Source organism: Stegodyphus dumicola, chromosome 3 (genome assembly GCF_044657685.1).
Source record: "Stegodyphus dumicola isolate Sdum_Otavi_A_Nest chromosome 3, ASM4465768v1".
In the NCBI taxonomy this organism is placed as follows: Eukaryota; Metazoa; Arthropoda; class Arachnida; order Araneae; family Eresidae; genus Stegodyphus; species Stegodyphus dumicola.
This window is the reverse complement of record NC_140770.1, coordinates 29,077,821-29,102,429: the sequence shown is the minus strand read 5'-3', so window position 1 is coordinate 29,102,429 and position 24,609 is coordinate 29,077,821. Positions and strand designations below refer to the sequence as shown.

At 32.8% G+C, this 24,609-nt stretch overlaps 1 protein-coding gene across 1 annotated transcript in view; it reads right to left on the bottom strand.

Annotated features, from left to right (window-relative positions):
- NiPp1 (nuclear inhibitor of protein phosphatase 1) overlaps positions 1 to 24,609 on the bottom strand; it is a 36,317-nt gene that overhangs the window by 4,677 nt on the left and 7,031 nt on the right. Inside the window, exons 2-6 of the mRNA XM_035364048.2 lie at positions 18,440 to 18,500; positions 10,408 to 10,561; positions 8,593 to 8,810; positions 2,464 to 2,602; positions 2,113 to 2,177 (exon numbers count right to left, since the gene is read on the bottom strand). Coding sequence (XP_035219939.1) covers positions 2,113 to 2,177; positions 2,464 to 2,602; positions 8,593 to 8,810; positions 10,408 to 10,561; positions 18,440 to 18,500 — 637 coding nt within the window. The remainder of the gene's footprint in view (positions 1 to 2,112; positions 2,178 to 2,463; positions 2,603 to 8,592; positions 8,811 to 10,407; positions 10,562 to 18,439; positions 18,501 to 24,609) is intronic.

Sequence of the window (24,609 nt, the reverse complement as noted above, 5' to 3'; positions counted from 1 at the left end):
CACAGAACTAATGCTAGATAAAGACCTGGACAATGTAAAAGATGTCAAAAAGTTAAAGGGAGGAAGACAAATTAATTCAGGAAGGCATGAATATTCCTTAAATTGATAAGCTACATAGAACAGCAGAGTTATTAAAATATGTCTGACAAAAAAAAAAAAAAAAAAAAAAACAGAATTTTTTTTTTTCTTTCAGTGTAAACATAAAAAGATAAATGACAGTGATGAACTTGTTTTTTAGCTAAATAACTGCATAACATATACATCATATATGATTTTGAATTTTAATTTACAAACTGTAATTTGTATTTTGTATGTGTTTTGAAATTAGCCAGTCATTCATTTATCTGAGTGTAACTTCAATTACACAGAGGAAATCTATTGTATGTTATGTCAAATTGTGCTAAAACTTTTTTCATATATATCTGTAATCAAGTTATACTTAAAACAAGACAGATGAACGTGCATAAAAATATAATTTAAATGAGAACACTGTGAGAAATGAGCTTTAGAGCACTGTGTAGAGAAAAAACTTTTTTCCTTCTCAATTTAATTCTATGTGGTAATATGCAATCTAATTATTCGTTATTCTGTTATCGAGACTAGATTCAGAAATGTATGTACATATGCATTATGTGCATACACACACATGCATACATAAACACATACATTAATACATACATACATTTCTTAATCCAGTTCTGATAAGAGTACCAATTATTCTTCAAGAAGCCTTGACGATTCACCTAACTTCTATAAAGTAATATTTCACACAAAAATGCTCCTAAAAATGTCCCTTCTATCATCAATACTAGGTATAGAATGCTGAAAATTACTGAAATATTCTATTTGAAAATATGTGAGTGTAGTGCCCATCCTCTAAGATAAGTTTCTTTTACATGGCACCTATATCCTTTTATGCATTTACACTTATGATATTTGGCAACCATCTACAAAAGTTTTAAAATAAACTAGGACGGGAAAAAAAAAGCATACCTTTTATTTCCAAGATTAAGCAATTCAATATTTATATAAATTTAATTTCCTACAAAATCTTGATTTGTTTAATAAAAAAACTGCTTTATAAATCACAGCTTGTAACATTGTGAAATGTAGGTATAACAAAAATAATGAACCTATCAGACAGTTTTTAATTGGTGATAAAAGTCATTCAGAATGAGCCTCATTCAACATATTTCAAACAGAAAGACTGATTACAGCCCTGAATAAAATAAATATGGAAAGTGTAATTTGATTCAGGTGACTATTAGTATACATTTTGCGATTTTGTAGAAAATTCCAGTTATTATATTGTACTTTTTTAAACCCATTTTGGAAATAGATGAACATGATTGAATGGTAATGAAAATTAAATAGCTGTTAGTAAACTGTTAAGAGTATTCTGACAGTCGTCTTTGAATTTTCAGATATTACTAACAGTGATTTTTTTGGTGCTTTTCTAGTAAAGTCATACCACACATTTCTGAGATAAAATGTAATGATCGGGAACAGCTGTAAGGAATATTCTATAATTTCATGACAAAATCTGCCCCAAACCCACTGTTGAGAAAGAACATGCTTGCATTACTTTTTAAATATTTTTGTGAATAAGTTTTCATCAGTTTCCACAACTTTGTTAATTCATCTATTGTAATGATAGAATGATATAAAAAAGAATTGGCACATACCTCTGTTGCATAATTATTCCAATTAACTGCTATATTGCAAATAATTTAAAGCAAGTTTTAATTCATAGAACTTAACAGATTTTAATTCCTGACATCATACGCAAATTAATCGTATGGCACTGCTGAAAGGAGTGTATGACCCAATTAAGCCAGTTTGTGTTTGCACATAAAACCATATCTGTGCCTTTTTCATCCCAGGATGAACACAAGCTGCCAAGGAAATATGCCAAAACAAAAAAAGGTGCCAATATGACATAGAAAAATACCAATTATTCTTACACCAAAATTTAAGTTCTTTCAAAGAAGTAACATTTAGAAAATATTACATTGATCTGTAAATTATTTGCACAATGGTTTACTCTGAACACTACATTTGCAAAAACACTGAAAATTGCACTCGTTTACAAAATGTTAATAAATTACTCACTTTATTAGGTATGATGGCAGATTGAACTAAGTTACGAAAGCGACCTACAGTAGGATCTATGTCCTCTGGAAAAAACAAAGATTTTATGTAATTAAACAAAGCATTTTCAACATGCATAGGTTCAAAATTTTCAGTACTTTCTAATTATCCACATTTCCATGAAAAGTTGTCACATGACAGACGATTCCATGAATTGGTGAAAATAAGCTATTTTAAAAACTTAAAGCACTATCCAGTTCAAAAAAAAAAAAAAATCTTAAAAGAAATAATAACTTTTAAGAGGGAAAACATTACATAGAAATATGGATAATTTGAAAGTACCAGTTTGTTTTTGAAATAATCAATAATTACCAGGATTTATAATATCTTCTTCATTACTGAAATGAACAGAAATACTTTTCCTCTTTCTGTTTGGTGGTTTTATTTCTTCATCTGTGATACCCAATATAGTTATTCTTCTATTGTGAGCAGTATTAAATTCAGTAAGATTCTGTAAAGAACAAAAAACCACAGATTAGCTGTTTTCTGAAAATTGCATAACAAATAGCAAAGTAATAAAAGCTATAGACAAATACCATCAATATTTTCTCTAATTATAAATTATGTTATTTTTTAATTTTAGAAATTAAAAGATAACATCTAGCTAGGTAAATACTTCTATGAAATACACTGGTGTGCAAAAATTAAGGACGAAGTCGAAAAATTAGCATATCAGCTGAACGAAGAGGCAGAGCGGACAGAAAGACCAATCAGGAGATTAAGTAAGGTGATGTACGGTAGCACATGCGCAGATATGCAGGTAGACGTAATGGGGGAGTGTCTGAGTAGTATAAAGCATGTTGTCGGTGTAAGATCAGTATTTCTGACAAAGAGATTGCACGCCGTATAGCAGTTAAAATCACACCGAGTTGCTGCCTCAGCGAGAAATGGCAAATAATCAATCTGTTAGATGATATCTGGATGCTAATTCAGAAGTCAAACAACAAAAATCAGCGTTATACCTACAAAATTTTCACAGGACTAGTTTCGATGGTTTTACCGAACCATCATCTTCAGATGATGGTTCGGTTACCGTGGCCAGAAGACTGCACGGTGGTGGTCTGTTTGCACGACGCCCTATACGGTGTGTACCTCTAACGCCTGCCCATCGGAGAAGGCGTTCTCTGTGGTGCCGGGAACACCGGAATTGGAGAGACAATGAATGGGGACGAGTACTCTTTACAGATGAGAGCAGATTCAGTCTGAGTAGTGATTCTCATTGCATACTCATCTGGAGAGAGCGGGGAAGCCGCAATCATCCCTCGAACATCATTGAAAGGGACAAGTATGGAGGTGGCGGTGTTCTCGTTTGGGGAGGCATCATGCTTGGTTGTCGTACAGACCTTCACATCTTCGACGCAGGTTCAGTCAACGGGACCCGTCATTGTAACAAGATTCTTCTTCCATATGTGCGCCTTTTTAGAGGCGCTATGGGTCCGCAGTTCCTTTTCATGGACGACAATGCACCATGTCATCGCACAGTAGCTGCCGAACAGCTCTTAGAGAGTGAGGATATTGAACATATGGATTGGCCGGCACGATCTACGGATCTCAATCCCATCAAGCATGTATGGCATTTTCTAGGCAGACACTTGGCAGCTCGTACCTTACCACCAGTAATGATTCCGGAGCTTCGATTGGCGCTGCAAGACAAATGGGCAGCAATGCCTCAACAACTCATCGACACCCTCATTCTCAGCATGGGCAGACGCTGTGAAACCTGCATAGCAGTCAGGGGAGATCATATCCTCTATTAAAGACCAGATGTTTCTTGCTGGACACCCATCACAGGGATGTTTCGGTCTTCAGTCGCATTGCGCTCCATGCTACTTTTTCAATAAAGCTTCTTTTTATCCCTCTGATTTCTCTTTTAGTAAGTGTTGCTTACATTACTCATGTCCTTACGTATTGGGAATCTTACGGTATTAAATGTGTTGATTTGGAAAGCTTTTATACAAAGTTATATTGAAAAAACCGTCTCGTCCTTAATTTTTGCACACCAGTGTATACTGGTTTGAGAAGAAAGTAATTCCAGCTTTTTAGTGTTAAATAAAACTCAATGTTTTCTGTACAAAAAAAACTTTAATGAGTCAAATATCTTCCAATTGTCACGGTAGAACATGATTCCTTCGTGATTTGCCAATTCTGGCCTTTTCTCTTTAACTGCTTCCTCCAATTTTGTAAGTTGATGGCAATACACATCTTTTGGTAGCTTGAAAGCAGTTCAAAATGCACAACACCTTTGTAATCCTTCCAAATTGGCAGCATGATCTTTTTCTGAAGCAATTTAACTTTCAATATGATTTATGCTGATTCGCCTTGGACCATGATCTTTTTTGATTAATGTTATTCTAAGATGATCCCTTTTTTTTATCACCAGTTTTAATTCATTTAAAAAAAGGGTCAACTGCATTACGTTCGAAATGCGCATCACAAATATTGATTTGTTGTATTATGTGAATTTCTTTCAATTCATGCAGAACCCAAATATTGAGCTTCTTAACGAGTCCAAGACATCTTATGCAATTTTCAATTGTTGTGTGTGATACATTTAACCTTTTTGCAATCTCTCACACAGTTATGTGATAATCCGATTCAATTATGGCTTTAATTTTGTCATCATGAACTTCAAAGGGTCAGCCAGAACACTCGTCATCTTCAAGTGAAAATCTCCAGAATAAAATTTTCTAAGCTAATCTGACACATGTATTCTGTTACGCAACCAATACAATAATAAACTTCACATATCTCTTTGTAAGCCTAGGCTGCTTTCTTGCCTTTAAAGTAAAATATATCGAAAATGTTAATTTTTGTAGCCCATGTTAAACCTGACCATAAACTAATATACACAGAATTTGTTTCGATAGCAACCTAAAAGTGTCAGCTGCCAAATCTCTAAAGAAAAAAAAAAAAAAAAAAAAAATACATGGGTGACAAAAGAACAACAAAATGAACATAAATCATATATTTGTGATATTCATATCTATAACATATTTGTGCAAATCGAAATTACTTTCTTGCCAACACAATAATATACATTATATAAAACTTAAAGCACAGCTGTTCACGTTTTCATGTTGCATGGGAATGGCAATTTAAAACAACTCCACACTGACTTACATTCACTCTGTAAAGCACAATTCAGGTTGGTTGGTATGTGCATATTTTGGCACAAAACCTCAGAGGTTATACACACCGAACCACATGTCAGACATTTAAAATACAGCTGATATACATTATATAAAACTTATCTCCCTGTAAAACAGACATATATACAAATAGACAGACAGGGTTAAAATCAAATGAAAAGTATAAAATCTAAAACTGACGAAATGATCAATGCTCAGATGAAGTTGGGTGTAAAATTCTAAAACATGAAATAATTTAAAACACTAAGGTGTAACGGCAACACAAAATCAAATTAAATTATAAAGACCTGTTCTTTTTCAGGTAGTTGAATAAATTTGTATTGGCCTCTTTCCCGATTACAAGGTCCAGAGGCAAGTCACAGTCATTAAAGTATTTCATTCGAAGTATGTTAAAATGTGGACATTCAATTAAAAAGTGGCAAACAGTTAAAACATCATTACAGGTTGAACATGCAGGTTGAATCTCGGCCTTCAACAGATAACTATGCGTGGCTCGAGTGTGACCGATACGAAGGCGGGTTAAAATTACCTCCTCCCTCTGGTTTCTGTTTGTCTCCCAGTACTCTAATTTAGGTTTGACACTTCTCAATTTATTCAAAACCTGATTGTCCCAGAATAACTGCCATTTGAGATTCTCTGCTTGACTGAACGATTTATAATATGATTTTGATTTAAAATAAATTAAAATAAAATTACATAATTTTATATTGTTTTAGCTAATTTTATTTTGTAATTATCTTAAATTTCTATTAGAAAATCCTAACTAGGAAAGCTTTTATTTAGCAAAATAAGATGAAAATCAAACTAACAATGAATGTACATACTATTACATTTAGAAGTGTAATAACATATCATATACTGATGTAAAACAAAATTAAATGCAAACATTAACGAATTAAACATTGCTTGGATCTTCATAAATAATTCTTTAAATGTCTACAGTAGATTAAGATAAATTAAAATAAAATTTAGTAATGAAAATTATGATGAAAATTATGATGAAAATTTCGCTGAGGTAAGGAATGAAATTTTCAAACTCAAATAATTAATTAAACTTCATTTACTGCTGGGAAACATTTTCCTTAGCAAAGGCTTACAGATAAAAACCAATCTCCCGGTAAAACTGGCAGAGCTGGCAATCAATGAAATTTAAGAAATAAAACAATAAAGACACAAACAATTTCTGAATTATTTAATCAATTCAGCTGGTTTTGATGATTCTGACTGCATTATTTTCTTTGGCTACAATTAAATAAATAAATTTCAACCCTTAAAAAAAAAATCCTCTGGAAATAAATTAGGGAAGAATATTCAATAAGTTTCATTTTCCTTCATAACAAATGCAAACAGAATATTAGGTGCCATCTAAGAGTGAAAACTGGAACCAAGAACAAAAAATAAATTTAAAAAAAAAGTTTGGTTGCAGATTAGAGGGAGAAATGGGTTAGAATTTTAAGTGTTGATTAAAGAAGAAATAATTTTTCTTTATGGAGGAGGGATTATTCAAATCTATAATCAACAGTAATACATAAAATTAAACTTTAGTAGATTTAATTTCCATTTCAAAACATTATTATTACTATTTGAATGTACATGATCTTTTACTGTATAATCAGAATATGCACTAACACTATTACAGCTGCAATGATATACAGCCTCTACAACTGAACGTGCTCTGCATGCCAAGTTTTCAATTAGATTATTAGATTCCAAGATTTCTTAAATCACAGTATCATTTAAAAAAATAAAAAGCCTTCATCAACCTATCAAATCGTCATCATATTACAGAACACAGAATTCTTTCTATTACTCTTCTTAGATTAAGGCAAGTACTTAAAAAAGGAGGGGCAGAATATCATAGTTTCAGCAGCCAATTATAGTGTGCTTCTCTTAAATAGGCACTTGAAAGCCATTTCCACACTTACAATGGTGACACGTGTCGTGTCGTCATCATGGCACAGCACCACCTAATTTGAGACAGTAGTTCGATTAAGCCTTCATTCGTGGGTTTCTTATAGAGTGAAATATGCTAAATGGAAATGGAGTGGAAGAAAAAAATTAGGCCGACGAAGCTATCTGCTGCAGATGTTATTCGCATGGATACAAAGCAAGCTGGGCAACAAAAAAAAAAAAAAAAAAAAAAATGACCCTGAAGTTCTTATTTTAAAGTAATAGACTATAGCTTATGGTTTGATATTTTAAGAAGAGTTCCTTATCAGTTGCAGATGGCAAAATTCTAACACAGTGAATTTTGCTAAGTAATTGGTTACCGATGTCCGACATGATTTCAGAGTATACACAAATAACATACGCTGTCTAATAGCCTTTTAAAGCATGGTTCTAATAGCATCCTAATTATTAGAAAACTGAATTGTCCAAAGAAGTAAGAGTGTCTGTGCAAAAAATAAAGGAATATACAATTCTTATTTAATAAAACTTCTTATTCCATGCCTACACCAAAGTCACAAACAGGTATTACACAAATTCTTTAATTCCCTAACAACACTAAAAATCAGTTATAAATTTTCCAGAAATGAAATTTATAGTAGTTCCTTATGGATTGAAAAACAAATTTTATCAATGACAGAAAATAATTCAGAAGTAGAAATTATGAAAAGTTCAGATAATTTTGTAATTAATGAAAGGGAAAATGCGAATATATATTGGATTTATTATAATCATTTGTAATAGAAATAATACTTTTATTAAGGTGATAAAGGAGTGTTTTTAATACTCATCAATCAGGTTTCCAATATCCATCACAATCTCCCTACTTAAATTCTCCAATGTTCTCCCTTAAATTTTCTCCAGTGTGTTAAGACTTAATTTCCATCCTTTCTTTGCATAGAGGCACTATAATTGTTAGTTTTCATTATTTATTTTGTCTACTGAAACATACTATTTCCAATACAATCGCAAAGACATTTTTTGTCCCTTCAAAAAAAGCCAGACCTCTTTGAAACATGGAGCTTTGGGAAAAAAAAAAAAAAAAAAATCAATTAAGGTTGCATTTTGCATAAACTTATAATTCCAGGAAAATCCCATTCCATGACCATTCTTTTAATTTCCAGTCAAATTACAATAATTGTTTCTTTTAGCTTAAAAAGCAGGAAAAAAAAATATCATCAAATATCTTCATTACTTTAAGCAAACCATTTAATGTCAACTCCTTTTATGCTTCATTGCTAAAAGTATGTTTCAAAATACTGTACTGTATTTAAGCAATTAAAATACATCAAACACAGAATATAAAAATATCTAACTTAAAGATGGATTTAAAAATATATCATACATCTAATTCAGTTTCTGTTTCAGGAAGACCCAACAAACCACCTTCTAATTCATCACTTTTCTTCTCCAGATCCTCCGATGATGAACGGTTGGCTTTCTGAGGTCTTTCACGTAATATGTACATTCGCGTAGATGCACCAAAATGAAACTTGCTATCAACTGGTAACTGAGTAGGTTTATGTGGTTCTAACCTAATACTACCAATGAATGTGCCATGAGCTAAAGAAAAAAAATATCTAGTCAATGATTAATTTTTAATAAATAACATTATGTACGATCATATTATTTAAGATTTCAACATGAAACGTTATTTTTTTAAATATTATTGATGAATAAATGAGCAATATTTATTTACAATAACAGTTTAGTATAAACACATTATTTATAATTTATTTGCACTTTCTTCTAATTCATTAAATATTATACAACCAGTACAATTTGCAATATTATTTGATAACATTTATAAACTATTTTAATTAACTGAATTATTTTAAATACTTTTACACACACATCTAAACCAGAGATATTTACAAAATAACAAATATTAATCTAATTAATGGGTAGAATTAACAAGCACACTTCAGAATTCATTACAGATGAAAGTATGCTGTAGTGAGTACAAAGTATGTGTAGTACAAATTGTATGCTTTCAACATTCAATAATAATTAAATGTCAATTGGATTTTCATCAGTGGAATGCTTAATAAAACACAATTTATTGTTTAAATAATATGTATTCACTTTTAATATATTTATTTAATAAAAAATTGAGATTACACATGAATCTGTATCAGTTAAATAGCTGTTTAAAGAGCTATAGTATATTTTGTATATATGAGTATTTAAATCATTAATATATATCTCTGGATTTTAATATAAAAGGTTACTGATACAAAAATATTTTCAATACATATTGATATATTTTTTTGTACTTATGCATTATCCTGTAAACTGTCCAAGTAGCATGATTTAACCCAATTACGGATGACCATTTCCTTTAGAATTCTTCTGAATGATTGGTGGCCATTGCCAAAATTTCCACCGACAGTCAGTGAGATAATATGCAAGTGCCATTATTTTTAACTGACTTACTTAAGCACTTAATGTATTTTACACTAGTACTTGTACATTACTTAGAACCAAAAATCATGATAACAGCTAAGTTAACTTGAAAAAGTGAAACTGATCTTACTTTTTTTAATAAAAACTTAAAATTAAGACACTGCATATTAATTTTCATATTTAAATGTTTCAAATAGACTTATTAAGGGTAATAATTTAAAACATTAAATTCCAAATAATTAATGAGTACTGAAATCATGTCTCATTCCTCTTGACTATTTAAGCAAAAATAAAATTATGAAAATATAAAAATAAAAAAAATAAAAAAGTTCTATACAAAAAAAAAAAAAAAAAAAGTATATATATATTTTCACCCCCCCTTTTTTTTACACATTTAAGATTTTCTTTCAAAACTTTCCAGGACAGTATCATCTTTTTCCCATTTTTAAAAATTTCTGTTTTTATTATATACATATACATATATCTGTTTACTTTTATTTATGTATTCATTTACAAACAAATGCAAAATTTTTATTTTGGACTTTATTTTAATTAATTAATTTATTTATTTCCAATATTCCCATTTTTTAATGCAGAAATTATGAAGCCCTATTTATATTTACCTAAAAATGAAATTTTTAGTTTAAATATCTAAAAGTAAGTCTAAAAGTAATTTATTTATTCATTTAAAAGTCTTTTATTTCAAAAATTGTAAACATGAATTGAATACCATTTACTAAAGAATAGCACTTACTACTTCCAAGATCTACTAAAAATGTACGGTTCAAATGCTTGTGATATACTAGAGCTGCATGAACTCTTGAACAGGAAGCATGATCAATACAAAAATCATTTAATTCAGGATTTCGACCAAATAAGTAACATTTCTTTTCATCAATCATCAGTTTCTATAAGCAAAGATAAATGATGCATTAAATGTAAATATATCATATATACAGTAATACTATTTAAAATATACATCATAATAAAAACTTAAACCTCTTAAAGATTAAAAGGTACAAATTTATGCAATTCTGCACTTTTTTTTTATCAATTTTTGGAGTTACTAGAGAGAGACAGTAATAATTAAATCTTACAGAGCAAACTAATTTTTATAATTAAAATAACATATAAAATAATTTTATTAGGATATTATATAGAGTGATCAATAAATGAATTATCACCAAATTTTAAAAAATCATTATTCCCCATATAATTATCCAAATTCCTCCTAAATAGTACCATACCATCCCTAATGCGTAATGGCAAACCGCACATTGAGTTGATCAATGTTAAATGAATTTCGCTAACTGCGCATGCCCAAGATAGAATTTGGCGCAATTACAACTTTGGTGCAATTTTAAAAGACGATAAACACGGTATATGGTTGATATTGTGTTATCTACACGTAAACAGTTCGGGGTTTTAAAATTTGTTGGGTTGTAAGTTGCTTCATTACTTTGATTATAATTATCGATTGCAAACTACGCACATTTTTGTTTAAGAAGGATTACAAAACAGGAAATATTACAAGATATATTAGCTGAATGCTTATTGATTATACTTCTGAGGAATAAAAGCAATTGAGCATTTACTATACATTCCTTTCATATATACTGTCAAAAATTAAGGAATAAATCCAGTTTAAATTACTGAATTAAAGTCAAATAACTGATGTTAAATTAAATGTTTATGAACAAAATAGAACAGAACGAAATGAAACAGAAGCGCATGCAAATTCCCGTAATACTGCAATTGTAAAAAAGTAAAAACAACATGACTAACAGGCTTGTGTAGGGTTGCCCCCCTTAGTCGCCGTTTCCTCCCACGCCAACGGTACACCACCGAGCATGCGCACTAAGCGAAATTCGTTAACATTGATCAACTCAATGTGCAGTTTGCCATTATGCATCCCTAACACATAAACTTATTCGTAGTAGTGATGAAGACATGAGAATGAAATACGAGGGAAATAAGTCCCATTGGGGTTATAACTGTCAACCATCACATGTTTTAAGCCAGATAATTAAGTCCTGAAGCAAACCTTAATTATTTACAGAACCATCAAAAATTTGCATTCCTTTTAAGACTGTGCAGGGCTGAAAAGATGCAGTGAATATATATTTAACCTCCAGTGGAAGCCAGTTACGGATTGATTACCAAATATTAATATGGTAGATGGAGTAAAAAGTGGAAAATGTCTGGAGTTCAGAGATGTGATAGTCATTAATGCTGACACACTAATAAACCTAATCATAATTTTATGAATCCCAAGTGCATGCAGTTGAAATTCTAAGTTTTCAGAGAAATTCTTAAGTTTCTAAATTTTTAGAGAACATTTTCTTAGTGCAACAAAACTTGAGAATAATAATGATGACCTAGTCTCTTTTTCTTACATATTAAATTTTTCTTCAATGGAAAAAAAAAAAAAAAAAAAAAATTGTATGTAGATAAATAACTAAGAACTATTTTTTACTGAAGCTTGATATTTCCGTTTTGATAAAGTTTGTAAACTAGGAGAGAAATTATTAAAGATTACTTCCATCACAGATTGCAGATGCTCATAGGTCAATGAAGTTTTTTTTCTTATTATTTTTCAAATGTGGAAAAAGGTTTTCACATAATTTGTACTTTTTATATTCAGAATGTGGCTTGCTGGAAATGTTTAGCGACTGATACAGCATATCATTCTCCTGATAATATTTCTGATAGTGAAAGAGATTTTCGTTATTTTGAAGATAGCAATGGCAAAACAGATTGTTATTCAGACTCATTTCCAGGCACTGATGAATACGAACTCAGTTAATGTTTGAATTGATTCATACCCACCCAAAATGTTTAGGTTTCTGTAATCTGTGAAACGCTTTTCAGAAAGAACAACTCAATTCAAAAATTAAAACTCCTGGAGTATAGAACACAGATGATTGAGCAAAGCATATCCAAAAATATTCAGATGGAGATACATGTGATACATTTAGAAGACCTAGTTCTACTCTCAACCTCTGAGAATGCATCATTTTGCATACCACACATCTCCTAATCCCTTTTTTTTTTTTTTCTTTGAGAACATATAGACTCCCCGTGCACCACATATGTACAACACGGGGCTTACAGAAGTAAGTTAACAGAAGTAAGTTAGAACATTAAGGTTACATGTATAAATAAACATTAAAAATTACATGCAAAAATAAAGTGAACAAAAGCAGAGAACAGCAGTCTGGACTTCACGAAAACAGATAAGTTCACTGGCCAAGTCACTCCGAACATTTTCAAATCGTACTGTAAGCATAATCTAGGGCCATCTAATGTAGGGCACGAGAAAATCAAATGTTCCACATCCTGAGGAACTCTTTTTGAACATTCACATAAATTGTTTGATCGTAGATTAAAACGAAACAGATAACTTGCAAATTTACCGTGACCAGATAAAAACTGAGACACTTTAAAATTTAACGAGAGGAAAGACTCGGAATTCAGTCTATGGTAAATAGAAGGAAGGAACTTTTTGGTGACTTCAAATAGCTCTTTGGAATGCTAATCTTGATATCAATAGGTAAATTTAAGGCATCTTTAGCTAAGAAATCAGCTCTTTCATTTCCGTAGAAACCATGATGAGCACGCACATAAGCAAAGCAGATATCAATACCTCTAATTCTAAGTGAACTAACAGTTACTAGGGTTTTAATAACTAATTTATCGCAGCTGGTAATACTTTTCAAAAGTTGAATCTTCTCAAAAGAGAATCAGAACAAATAAGGTACTTTGAGAATGTTGTCCCATGATCCTGGATCTATTTGACGGCAAGATAAATGCACAGAAGTTCTGTTTGAAAAACTGTACATTCATTCCGTATGCGGTGTCTAAGAAAGCAAATCTCGGAATGGCCTTCAAAAAGAACAAATGCAAGGCCAACCTTGTTGTTCATCTTGCTGCCATCTGTAAAGAAAACCATATGAAAACTTATTTCAGCAGTCTCTTTATAACCACAGAAATTTATGGGTTCTAAAGAAGCTGGATGAGGAAGATCAGTGAAGGGGACAATTCCATTAATACAGTCTTCCGAAGCATGAGTTGCCAATGACTCAAAAATATTATTCTTATATGCAATTTCAAAATCAATAAGCGAAACTCCTGCAAGAACAAAAGTAGCCTCATAGCTTAAGGTTCTATAACCACTAATAATACGAGGAAGAATTCTCCGTTGAATCTTTCTTAAATTTCTTTTGTTAACCTTCTTGGCAAAAACATGTAAAAAAAAAAAAAAAAAAAAAAAACCCTCACAGACAGTGTTCAGTTTGTTGCTACCAAAAAGAAAAATTGCAGCTGGCAAAAGAATTCAAAAGAACACGAAGCTGAAGCAAAGAATATGAAATAGGACTTTACCTAAAACCTTGTTTTGAAATTTACCATATTAAACTTAATTTCTAATATAATTTGCATAAATGTTGAATATTTTCATTAGCATACAAAATTTACATTGGTATCCTATAAAGTAAATTGCAATTTATTCAAGATTTATTTACAAAAGTTCGAAACCACTGGTTTATACGATTTTGTTTCTGATTAGTTTGATTGGTCGCATAAGTATGCGCGTTCATCATCCATTTCCAATATGCAAAACAATTGTTCTATTATGTCTAAAATAACACAGATTGAACTTTTATGTTCTTCAATTATTTTTTTATCTTCATGAATGCACCTGCAAAATGTAACCTAAAAGGTAAAAATATATCTTTATTTATTCAGATAAAAAATGAATATACAAACAGATAGAATTTTAGTAGAAATACTATCTCTTTCTTGTCTAACCAGGATCAAATATTCATTTGCTAATGCAAAAAATACTTTCTCCCCTTCTTTTGTATATATGTGGAAACACATTAAGCATTAGTATTTGTATCCAAATAGACAGATTGTATATATACTGTCAAAAGTCGTTAATTCGGACACCCATAATCCGGAATGATCTATAATCCGGACCTCAAAGCTAAAACTTTCTGTGCATGCGCCGCATTGACACACGCGCATAGGCGTTTACCCGTGCGCGTAAGACCTTTACAACTGCATATATGCGTGTACGCAAGTGCAGAATACGTTTTTGCGTGCGCGTTTAATGTATAACGGACGGTATAAGCTAAAATTATCTAATTATCTATTTCAGTTAATGTTGATGATTGCGTTGTTCCTTAATCTTCGAACTGGATCTGGCTTATTACTTTTTTAATCTGGCTTATTATTTCCGATACTGGAGCTCCCAAAGGATCTACAAAACGAAAGTATGTTCCGATGTCCATCAAACAAAAAGTGGAATTGCTGCAAAAAATGGATAAAAACATGAAGAAGATGACAGAGAGGTTAGTGAAAACGAAAAAAATTCAATTGACAGGTTAGTCGGTATTCTCGGCACAGCAATTACGAGACTTGAACAGCGGAACTTTGTAATTGAACAAGAAATTATGTCTGTTATAGAATGAAAGAGAAAGTATTATCACATAAAACGAAGCAACTTAAACAACCTACCTTGAAAGAAATGTTTAATAAAGTAAACAAATAAATATTAAGCTTTTTTCTTGTAAATTTCGATACCCTTTAGATCATAATTGTTCTTTATTTCATAAATTACGGTTTCATATTTTTAATTTTAGAATTTCTGCATGCCATCTTACGAGATTAAAACTGATGATCTATAATCCGGAAAAATCGATAATCCGGAATCGCCGAAGTCCCGACGAGTCCGGATTAACGACTTTTGTCTGTATGTCCTCATGGTTTAGTTTAATTTGTTTTAACTGATCACAGCAAAGCACTTGAGGGTTATCTGCCTATGTTAATTTATATTCGACTACATTATTTTACAATGTTAACTTTTTGCTAACAAGTGAGAGATCAGTATGATATGTAGATAATGGCTTTTCACTTTTTAAGTATTAAATTAGAACTTGAAATATGCACTTCACAGACGTTGAAGATGAAAAACTGTAAACACTGAAAGATAATTTATAGCACAGCTGGTCTCAAGAGAGATTTTCTGGCTCCAAAACTTCACATGTACTTTTGTGCAAGAAGATTAAATTAATATTTAGTAAGATGCAGCACCTAGACTTGAATGTTCCAAGGATTTCCTAAATTCTATTCAACATCCCCTATATAATTTAATGCTTTTTGAGCAGAGGGTCCATGAAAGCAAGTTAAACAGATTTACTCTTTCATCAACAATGAGTATTTCTGTTTCCCAGCTTCTTTTAGTCTGAATACTTCAGTTCAATTGTTTACAATGTCAGTTTTTTTTGGGGGGGAAAGAGGCATTCTGTATAAGCCAAGCTCAGTTTGCTCAGACTTCTCATGAAGCGAAGAAGAGGCCATTTCTTTTTTTTAAAAAAGGAAGGACATTGGCAACAAATTCAACATGTAACCAAAATCATGAAATGAAATTTTATTTTTCTGGTGAAGTTAGATGGCAATGAAATGTTTCTACCTGCCGCAGCAAGAACAGCATTCGTAAAGACATGCGGTTCGAAATGTCCATATTACGTTTTCTAACATCTTTAAGATTATAAATAAGTAAATAAATAAAAAAGTGGTCTTGAAATGATCATTGAAATTGACAAAGCTTGTTTACCAAATGAAAGAGCGATGTTGGTTGAATTCTTCCGGAACAGTAGATATTAGGTGGTATTTGCCGCCAAATCAATGAATGCTTCCTATTTAAGGTTCCAAACTGTTCTCTACTAGTACTCTTAGATGCAATATAAATCTATTTCGAAGAAGGATCTATTGTTTATTCCAATTCCTGGAAGGGTTACTGCACCACTAAAATTGAAGAAACAAGTCTACAACATTTCAAAGTCAACCACAGCTATTATTTTGTTGACTTCGAAACTGGTGTAAATACACAAAAAAAATCAAATGATTCTGGAGCAGAACCAAATGGAGAAATAAAAAACACTGCGCACTGCCCATCAGCTCATGGAGACGTACCTTGCTGAATTTATGTGAAGAAGAGAAGTAAACGATCAATTTCAGAAAATTCTCAAGGTAAATTTCTTGAATGTTTTCAACTTTGTTTTGGTTAACAGCCATTCTGTTCTTGTCACTTATGCAAGTAGTCCTAAAAGTCACACACGTGCACAAAGAAAAAGAGTTGGCAGGATTTGTGACCAACTAACCAAAAAATACCACAATTTTTAACTAGCATATCCTGCACATTCCGGATAATCAAGCATTTATTGCACTAAAAAAAAAAATAAAATAAAATACCTAAGTAAGCCTAGAAATACCAAAAAATAAGATAAAAAATTACCCATTAAGAAACATTATTCATATAAAAAATAATGAATATCCGTTATCAAGCTAGAAAATGAGAAAAACCTCTAATATATTCTGCATGCATCTCTACTATTAAATAATGAAGAATCTATTTGTACATATGTTTGTATGTTCTTCATACTGCAGAAAAACACAGCACCTAGGCCACCATATTTTGAATACACTTAAGTCCTCTAACTGAATATGCACCTCAAATGCCAGAATTTGTTTTTTTATTTATTTCATACTTTGTACAAATTTGATAAGTTTTCAATTAATAAGATCAGTGATTTGAAAGCAAGCAATGGAAACACTGTTTGAAACAAAATAAAGGATATTTATTTTTTGAATTTTAATCAATCTCAACTATTTAAAAGAAATATGCTGCCATTAGTGGAAATAAAATACTTTTTATCTTCCATGCACCAGTATGTTGCTATTCAATAAAGAATAAGATAATTAACACTCAAATTTAATCTGTCTATTACTGATTAATAAACCAAGTGATTTAAAAGCAATAAACACAGTTTTTAAGGACATTTTTCAACTTTTCAAGCTAAATAAGTTAAATAAAAATACATGTAAACCACAAGATGTCTAATTAGAATTTTAAATATTTTTATAAAATTTTACTAACTGGACCCATTAAAATCATTACATAAATTTTCCATTTTATGACAACTATTGTTACGAATTTATATTTAGATAGCTAATTTTAGTAGAATTATAATTAAAATTGTTGTATTTCCTTGTGCAATGCAGTGTGAGACAAATTTTAAGAGAAAGCTATACAGAAAAAGTACAAATACAGGAGCATGTGCATTTAACTTTGTATAAATGGATATCTTGGTAATTTGTATTTAAATTGAATAAATGTAATTTACTACTATGTTGGTTGCAACTGCAATTCCCACCCTCTTATCACTTTCCAGAAATTGCTGGAAATATTTCACGACTGGTTGAAATCTATAAAAGACCAAACAAAGAGCATCCGAGTTCAGTTGCTTAGTCATTGTTATTGCGATTTGTTTAGCTCGGTGCAAAATAAGATATCTGAATTAGCTTTCTCTTTAGATAACGCTTTACATTGTGTTGTATTTTAATGTTTTTAGTAGTTTGAAGTATAAATAAAAATTATGCTGTGTGATATTGTGAATATGTGTAAGAATATCTCTGAGGATAATTCAAGCATTCTAATATATTTCTTTTGATAAGAATACATTTTTATTAACCTATTATCAGACTTGTTCATTTAATCTATTATGAACCCAAATGCAGACAACACTATTTTAAGCACTGGCTGTGTAAGTTATTAGTAAACATAAAAATACAAAATAACACAGATGAACATGGAAAATAAAATATTCATCAAAAATAATCTTTAAAAAAAAAAAAAAACAATTTGTTACCTATACTCAACATGTAAGGCAATATTTAACTGTTAAACTTTATTATTTTTTAAAAGTTGAAATTCATGTTACCTGTATTAATTTATCAACTTTCAAAACATCAAGATGAAGTCCCACAGGTGGTTTTCCAGCCCTGCAAGCAAGCAAGCGTTTAAAGAATAACTATTGGTTGCAAAAATTATCCAAATAACACAATTAAATTTTGATAAGCAAAATTCAAATAAATCTGATTTTAAAGGTGGGAAGGGGGGGGGAAGAAAAAAGTGGATTAACTGAAAATCTGACTCACTGAGAAAAATACCAGTTCAAATTCAATACTAGTTAAAAAAAAAGTTCAAAGTTACAATATACAGTCAAAAGTCGTTAATCCGGACTTCAGCAATTCCGGATTATCAATTTTTCCGGATTATAGATCATCAGATTAAATCTGGTAAGATGGCATGCAGAAATTATAAAATTAAAAATATGAAACCATAATTTATGAAATCAAGAACCATTATGATCTAAAGGGTATCAAAATTTACAAAAAAAAAAAAAAAAAAAAAAAAAAGGCTTCATATTTATTTGTTTACTTTATTAAACATTTCTTTCAATGTAAGTTATTTAAATTGCTTCGTTTTTTATGTGATAATACTTTCTCTTTAATTCTATAAACAGACATAATTTCTTGTTCAGTTACAAAGTTCCGCTGTCCAAGTCTTATAATTGCTGTGTCGAGAATACCGACTAATAGGTCAATAGAAATTTTTTCGTTTTCAATAACTTCTGAGTCACTTTCTTCGCTATCAGAAGCGAATTATAATGACGAGGAATTTGATTTAAATCATATCAAAGATGGAGTACATTGAGATGAAATACTACATTTAGTAAGGAATTATAAGCCAAACAAAATAAAAACATCTGCCTTGAAGATAAGGATAGTGCTGACAGTGTAAGGATCTTAAGTTTGACTAACGTTTATTTTATTTTAAATCTTTACTATCACTTCTTATTTTCTACTTCCGGCCAGAATTATAAGCGTTAAGGTTTTTATGCAATGTTTGTCTGGCGAACGGCAAGTATTTAAGTTGTGGCTTTTTGCCAAGCGAGAGAGAGGAAGCAGTGAGTCGAAGCAGGCCGCTTACCTTAGAAGTTACTTAGTTGCTGTTTGCCTTCCAGGCCAGAGGTTTTAATCCTCTTGATAAATTTTAAACGTATTGTAGTATTCACAGTTCTCTGTACTACATACGCTTCCTGTTAATATAAGGCCAATCTTCCACGTTTCTTATTCTAAAGTTAAATTAGAGTTTAGTTTTATTTTTATACTTTTACGTTAGACCCCAAGTAGCGGGTCAGTGTATTCCGAAGTACGGAAGTTATTGTATATAGAGAAAAATAAAGGGTTTTGTATACCCTTCGTCTGTATCCTGTCTACTTACCACAATTAGTGAACATAGCTTTAGTAAGCTCTCTGTTCCGAGTCAGGTCCTTGTATGTTCCCGAAGAAGGTAAGAAGGAACATTGACCCTGATAGTGGTGCCCAACGAAGAAGAATAACCATGGCCGAGTTTCAAGAAGAACCTGTGCTGCCTGCAGAAACGGCTCAGAATCCAGAAATGCCAGCTGCCGCCCTGGAAGGATTTGGTTACATCGTCCAGACCATGCGCGCTTCGATGAAACCAGAAGCAACATTTAATGGAAACTCACCAGTAACCAGTTTTTTGGAAAAATTGGATGACCACTTCATGCTCTACCCCGTGCACGAGTTTAAAAAAGTTACCTTAGCTACCAGCGCTTTGAGGGGCCAAGCGCTTAACTGGTTCAAATGTATAGGCAGAAGTCTCTTGGGTCAAGCAGGAAGTCCCACCTATACTTACGAAAATTTCAAGACTGCCCTACTAAAAGCCTTCCCTGTTGTAAGGGATCGTGCGAAATTAGAAACAGAACTTTTCAGTATATATCAACAAAGAATGGAAAACCTCTCGAGCTTTATTTTAAGAAAAATTCACGTTTTCAAGCTCTTGTATGGAAACCGTCCGGATCCTGAAATAATTCAAGTGATTTTGCCGAGGTTACTACCCCAAGTGCAAGACTTTATTGAATTACGAAATCCGACTACACTGGAAAAGTTATTTGAGCTAGGAATGCAGTTTGAAAGTAGAAGAACGGCGGACGTCGAAAGAAGACGCCAATATCAACAGCGAAACCAATTTGGTACGCCAAGACTACAGCAAACTCAAGCACATGGCTACGGAGAAAAAGCGAATCAGTGGGCAAGGAAACCCGAGCATTCAAAAACAGCCGGCGAACGTCGACAGTTCAATAGCAACCCAGGAAAAAAGTCTCAAGGCCAGTGGAGAAAGAAGGAAAGCACCGAAAGGAAAAATAATTTAAACTAAAACGGATATCTGCTGACGAGAGGGTGCGGAAATCCGAAGACCACGAAAACCCCTCTTCCTACAAGTTAAATACAGTAATGGTGAAAAATTTAACTCTTCCGAAGATTGAAGTCTTGGTAAATAATATCCCGGCCACCGCACTCCTGGATACCGGCGCGTAGTGTTCCTGTGTGGCAGAAGTCTTTTTTAGAAAGTATTTTCGCAAATACCACATATATAATGCGGATAATACCACAGTATTAGCGGCGCAAGGAGAACAATGTAAGTGCGTAGGTAAAGTACCTTTGTACATCCGAATCAAGGACGAACAAGTAAAGGTGATGTTTTTTATAGTAAAGAATTTGCAAGCAAATTTAATCCTAGGAATAGACTTTCTTTCAGACGCACAAGCTACACTGGATTTTAATGCAGCGTCCCTTAAGCTGACGATGAAACCAGTGCGTGTAGAAAAGGTTGAACCGCCAAGGTTAAATCTTGACCACCTGCCTAATGACGAGCAAGATAGAATCCGACAAGTGGTAAGTGAATTTGCTTCCTTATTTAGTGATATTCCAGGATTTACTCAGGTTACTAACCATAGTATTGACACCGGAGATGCATTGCCGGTTTGTCAAAAACCATACCGGTATGATAAGAATAAGGAAAAAATTATAGAATGGCATATTACCGATATGCTACGTAAAAAGATCCTAACGCCTATCTCAAGTAGTTATGCTAGTCCGGTGGTTTTATGTAAGAAAAATAATGATTATCCTTTGGAGCATCCAAAAAGGTGGAGATTCGCTATTGATTACCGTAAATTAAATTCCATAACGAAATATCCGGTATATCCGTTACCGATCATAGAAGAAATTTTAAGGAACATAAAATCAACCAAATTTATGACGACTTTAGACTTAACGAATGGTTATTTTCAAATAGGGGTCAGGCCTGAGGACGTGCCTAAGACTGCTTTTATAACCAAGTCTGGCACTTATGCATTTTTGCGAATGCCGTTTGGCCTTTCAGGCGCCCCAGCAACATTTCAGCGATGCATGGACATTGTGTTAAGACCTGTTCTTGGAAAGTCCACATTTATCTATTTAGATGATATCATTATTACTAGTGGTAATCTCGACCAACATATACAGGATTTAAGACAGGTGTTTTCTTTATTAAATGAGGCCGGTCTAAAAGTTAATGTCAAAAAGTGCAAATTTACAGCCCCTGAATTAAAATACTTAGGTTACAGACAGATGAATCAAAAATAATCGCTGTACAAAAGTATCCGACTCCAAACACGGCAAAGAAGCTCTCTTCTTTTCTAGGACTTTGTTCATATTATAGGTCCTTTATAAAAGATTTTGCGGCTATCGCTGAGCCATTGTTAAAATTAAAAAGGAAAAAGGCAAGATTCTCGTGGACGGCCGAAGCCAATAGTGCTTTCGAAAAATTAAAACAAGCATTAACGCAAGCCCCTGTGTTGAAATTTCCTGAAAAGGATGAGAATTTAGAAATTTCAGCGGATGCTTCGGATTATGCGGTAGGAGCGGTACTTTCGCAAAATCAGCAGCCCGTGGCATTTTTTAGCCAAACTTTAAATCAAACACAAAGAAACTATTCCGCGACCGAGAGAGAGGCACTTGCAGTTCTGTTAGCAGTGCAAAAGTTCCGAGTCTATTTTGGGAAGGCGCCAATAACAGTGTACTCTGATTATGCAGCGGTAACTAGATTGTACTCAGGGAAAAATTTATCCCCAAGGTTAATAAGATGGGCACTCAAGCTGCAAGAATATAATCTGGTAATCAAGCATACCCCCGGAAAGGAAAATATCGTAGCAGATGCCCTATCAAGAATTAAAATAGATGAACAAGGGAATACCGTAAAGGTGGCAATGCTCACAGCATGTTCAATAAATTCCCGAGAAACTGTAATAACCGAACTGGGTAAGGATCCTGAGTTTGGAAGCATTTATGAGTATTTGAAGGATCCTGAAAATTTTAGCCACCAAGATATTGTGGCGATAAGAAATAGGGCGGCCCATTACGAACTAATAGATGGTCTATTATTTTATACAAAAACTACGAATTCCAACAATGAATTTTGACCTGTTATCCCAGCTAGTCTTAGATTAAATATCCTGCAGGAGCTCCATGACAGCCCTTTAGCTTATCATGCTGGTATTCGAAAAACTATCCAACGCGTACGCGAGGCAGTCTACTTTCCTGAACTGCAAAAGTTAACAAGGGCGTATGTCCAGTCCTGCCCAACATGTCAAGCAGTTAATTATATTAATTTCCGCCCGGCCGGGTTTCTAAATAGTATTAAATCCGAATTTCCAAATGAAATAATTGGCATCGATTTATTGGGCCCTTTCCCAAAAAGTCAGTTAAATAAAAGTCGCTATCTCCTTGTTATGGTTGATCATTTTAGTAAATGGACCGAGATTGTTCCCTTAAAACGAGCCTCCGCGAAATTAGTTACTGATTCTATTTTAAATAAATATATTTTAAAATACGGGGCGCCCCTAAAAGTTATATCGGATAATGGTCCTCAATTTGTAAGTAATATATTTGAAGACATGTGCCAAAAACTGGGCATACGTCATTTAAAAATGGTCCCGTATCGGCCGCAATCAAATATAGCGGAACGGGTCAATAGAAATATAGTGAAAATTATTCGTAGTTATGTTAAAAATTTTCATAAAAGCTGGGATAACTATGTCAATGAATTTGCTTTCGCGCTTAGGACCGCAAAACATGATACAACGGGCAAAACTCCTCCTGAGTTATTTTTAGGCAGAAAGATTATAACGCCGTTAGATAAATTATTTTATGTGCAACAAAGAGCCCCAGAATTTAAAATGGGTGATATAGAAAAACTAATTAAGGAAGCAAAGAAGAATACGGAAGTAGCACAAAGAAAACAGAAGCTCTATTATGATTTGAAACGACGGGGAGTAACTTATAAAGTAGGGGATGAAGTTTTAAAAATTAAGCATTCACTTTCTTCAGCACCAGAAGATAAAATTGCCAAATTTTTTCCACGATTTGAAGGACCATATGTTATAGAAAAAATAACTCATGCTGTAGTAGTGTTAAAAGCCAGAAAGGGTGAAACCTGATCCGCAAACATTGATCAAATCAAACCCTACTTCGATCGTAATAAAATGCAAATATTTTCAGATCTTTTGCAGGATCCGGCACGGCAGACACCGCAGGCACAAGCTCCAGAGGTGGAAAAACGACAAGTACAAGGGCAAGCCATTAAGAGGCAGGAACAAGCGAAAAGAAAATTTCCCCGTGGAAAAATTGAAGGTAGCAAGAAAAAGAAGCCGTTCCACCGTCCAGAAAAGAGAGTTCACGAACACCCCCAGAATGAAGAAGGGAGAAGGACGACGTATGTGAAGAGAACCAGGAGAAATGACGGCAACTATAACCCGGCTCTAAAACGGAAGATCTACTCATCCGACAGGACTCTCCGCAGTAAATGTCGCCGAACCACGGAAGGGCCATCAGCGGCGGAGGAAAAGTTACAAGGAAAATTTTAACGGCCAGCAACGAGGTCCAAGCAGGCACACGAAAGAAGTTTCCCGGTTCCGCCAAGACCAGGTGCCATCAAACGGCCAAGACCACAAGCAGAGGAGAAAAAGAAGGTATTCAAGGGTGACCGAACTGGTGAAAAAAGGAAGCTTCCAGAGGAAGGCACTGAAGGGCGAGCCCGTACAAGAAGGAGGATAAATCAAACTACTATCTGCAATACCTTTAAAGACTGGGCCCAGAAAAGGATGTCCGAATATCACAAAGATAAGTAAAATTTTATGTTACTTTGCAAACTTAAGTTAATCTTTCATTCTTACTGCAAGTGGCAGATTTCAAGAAGTTT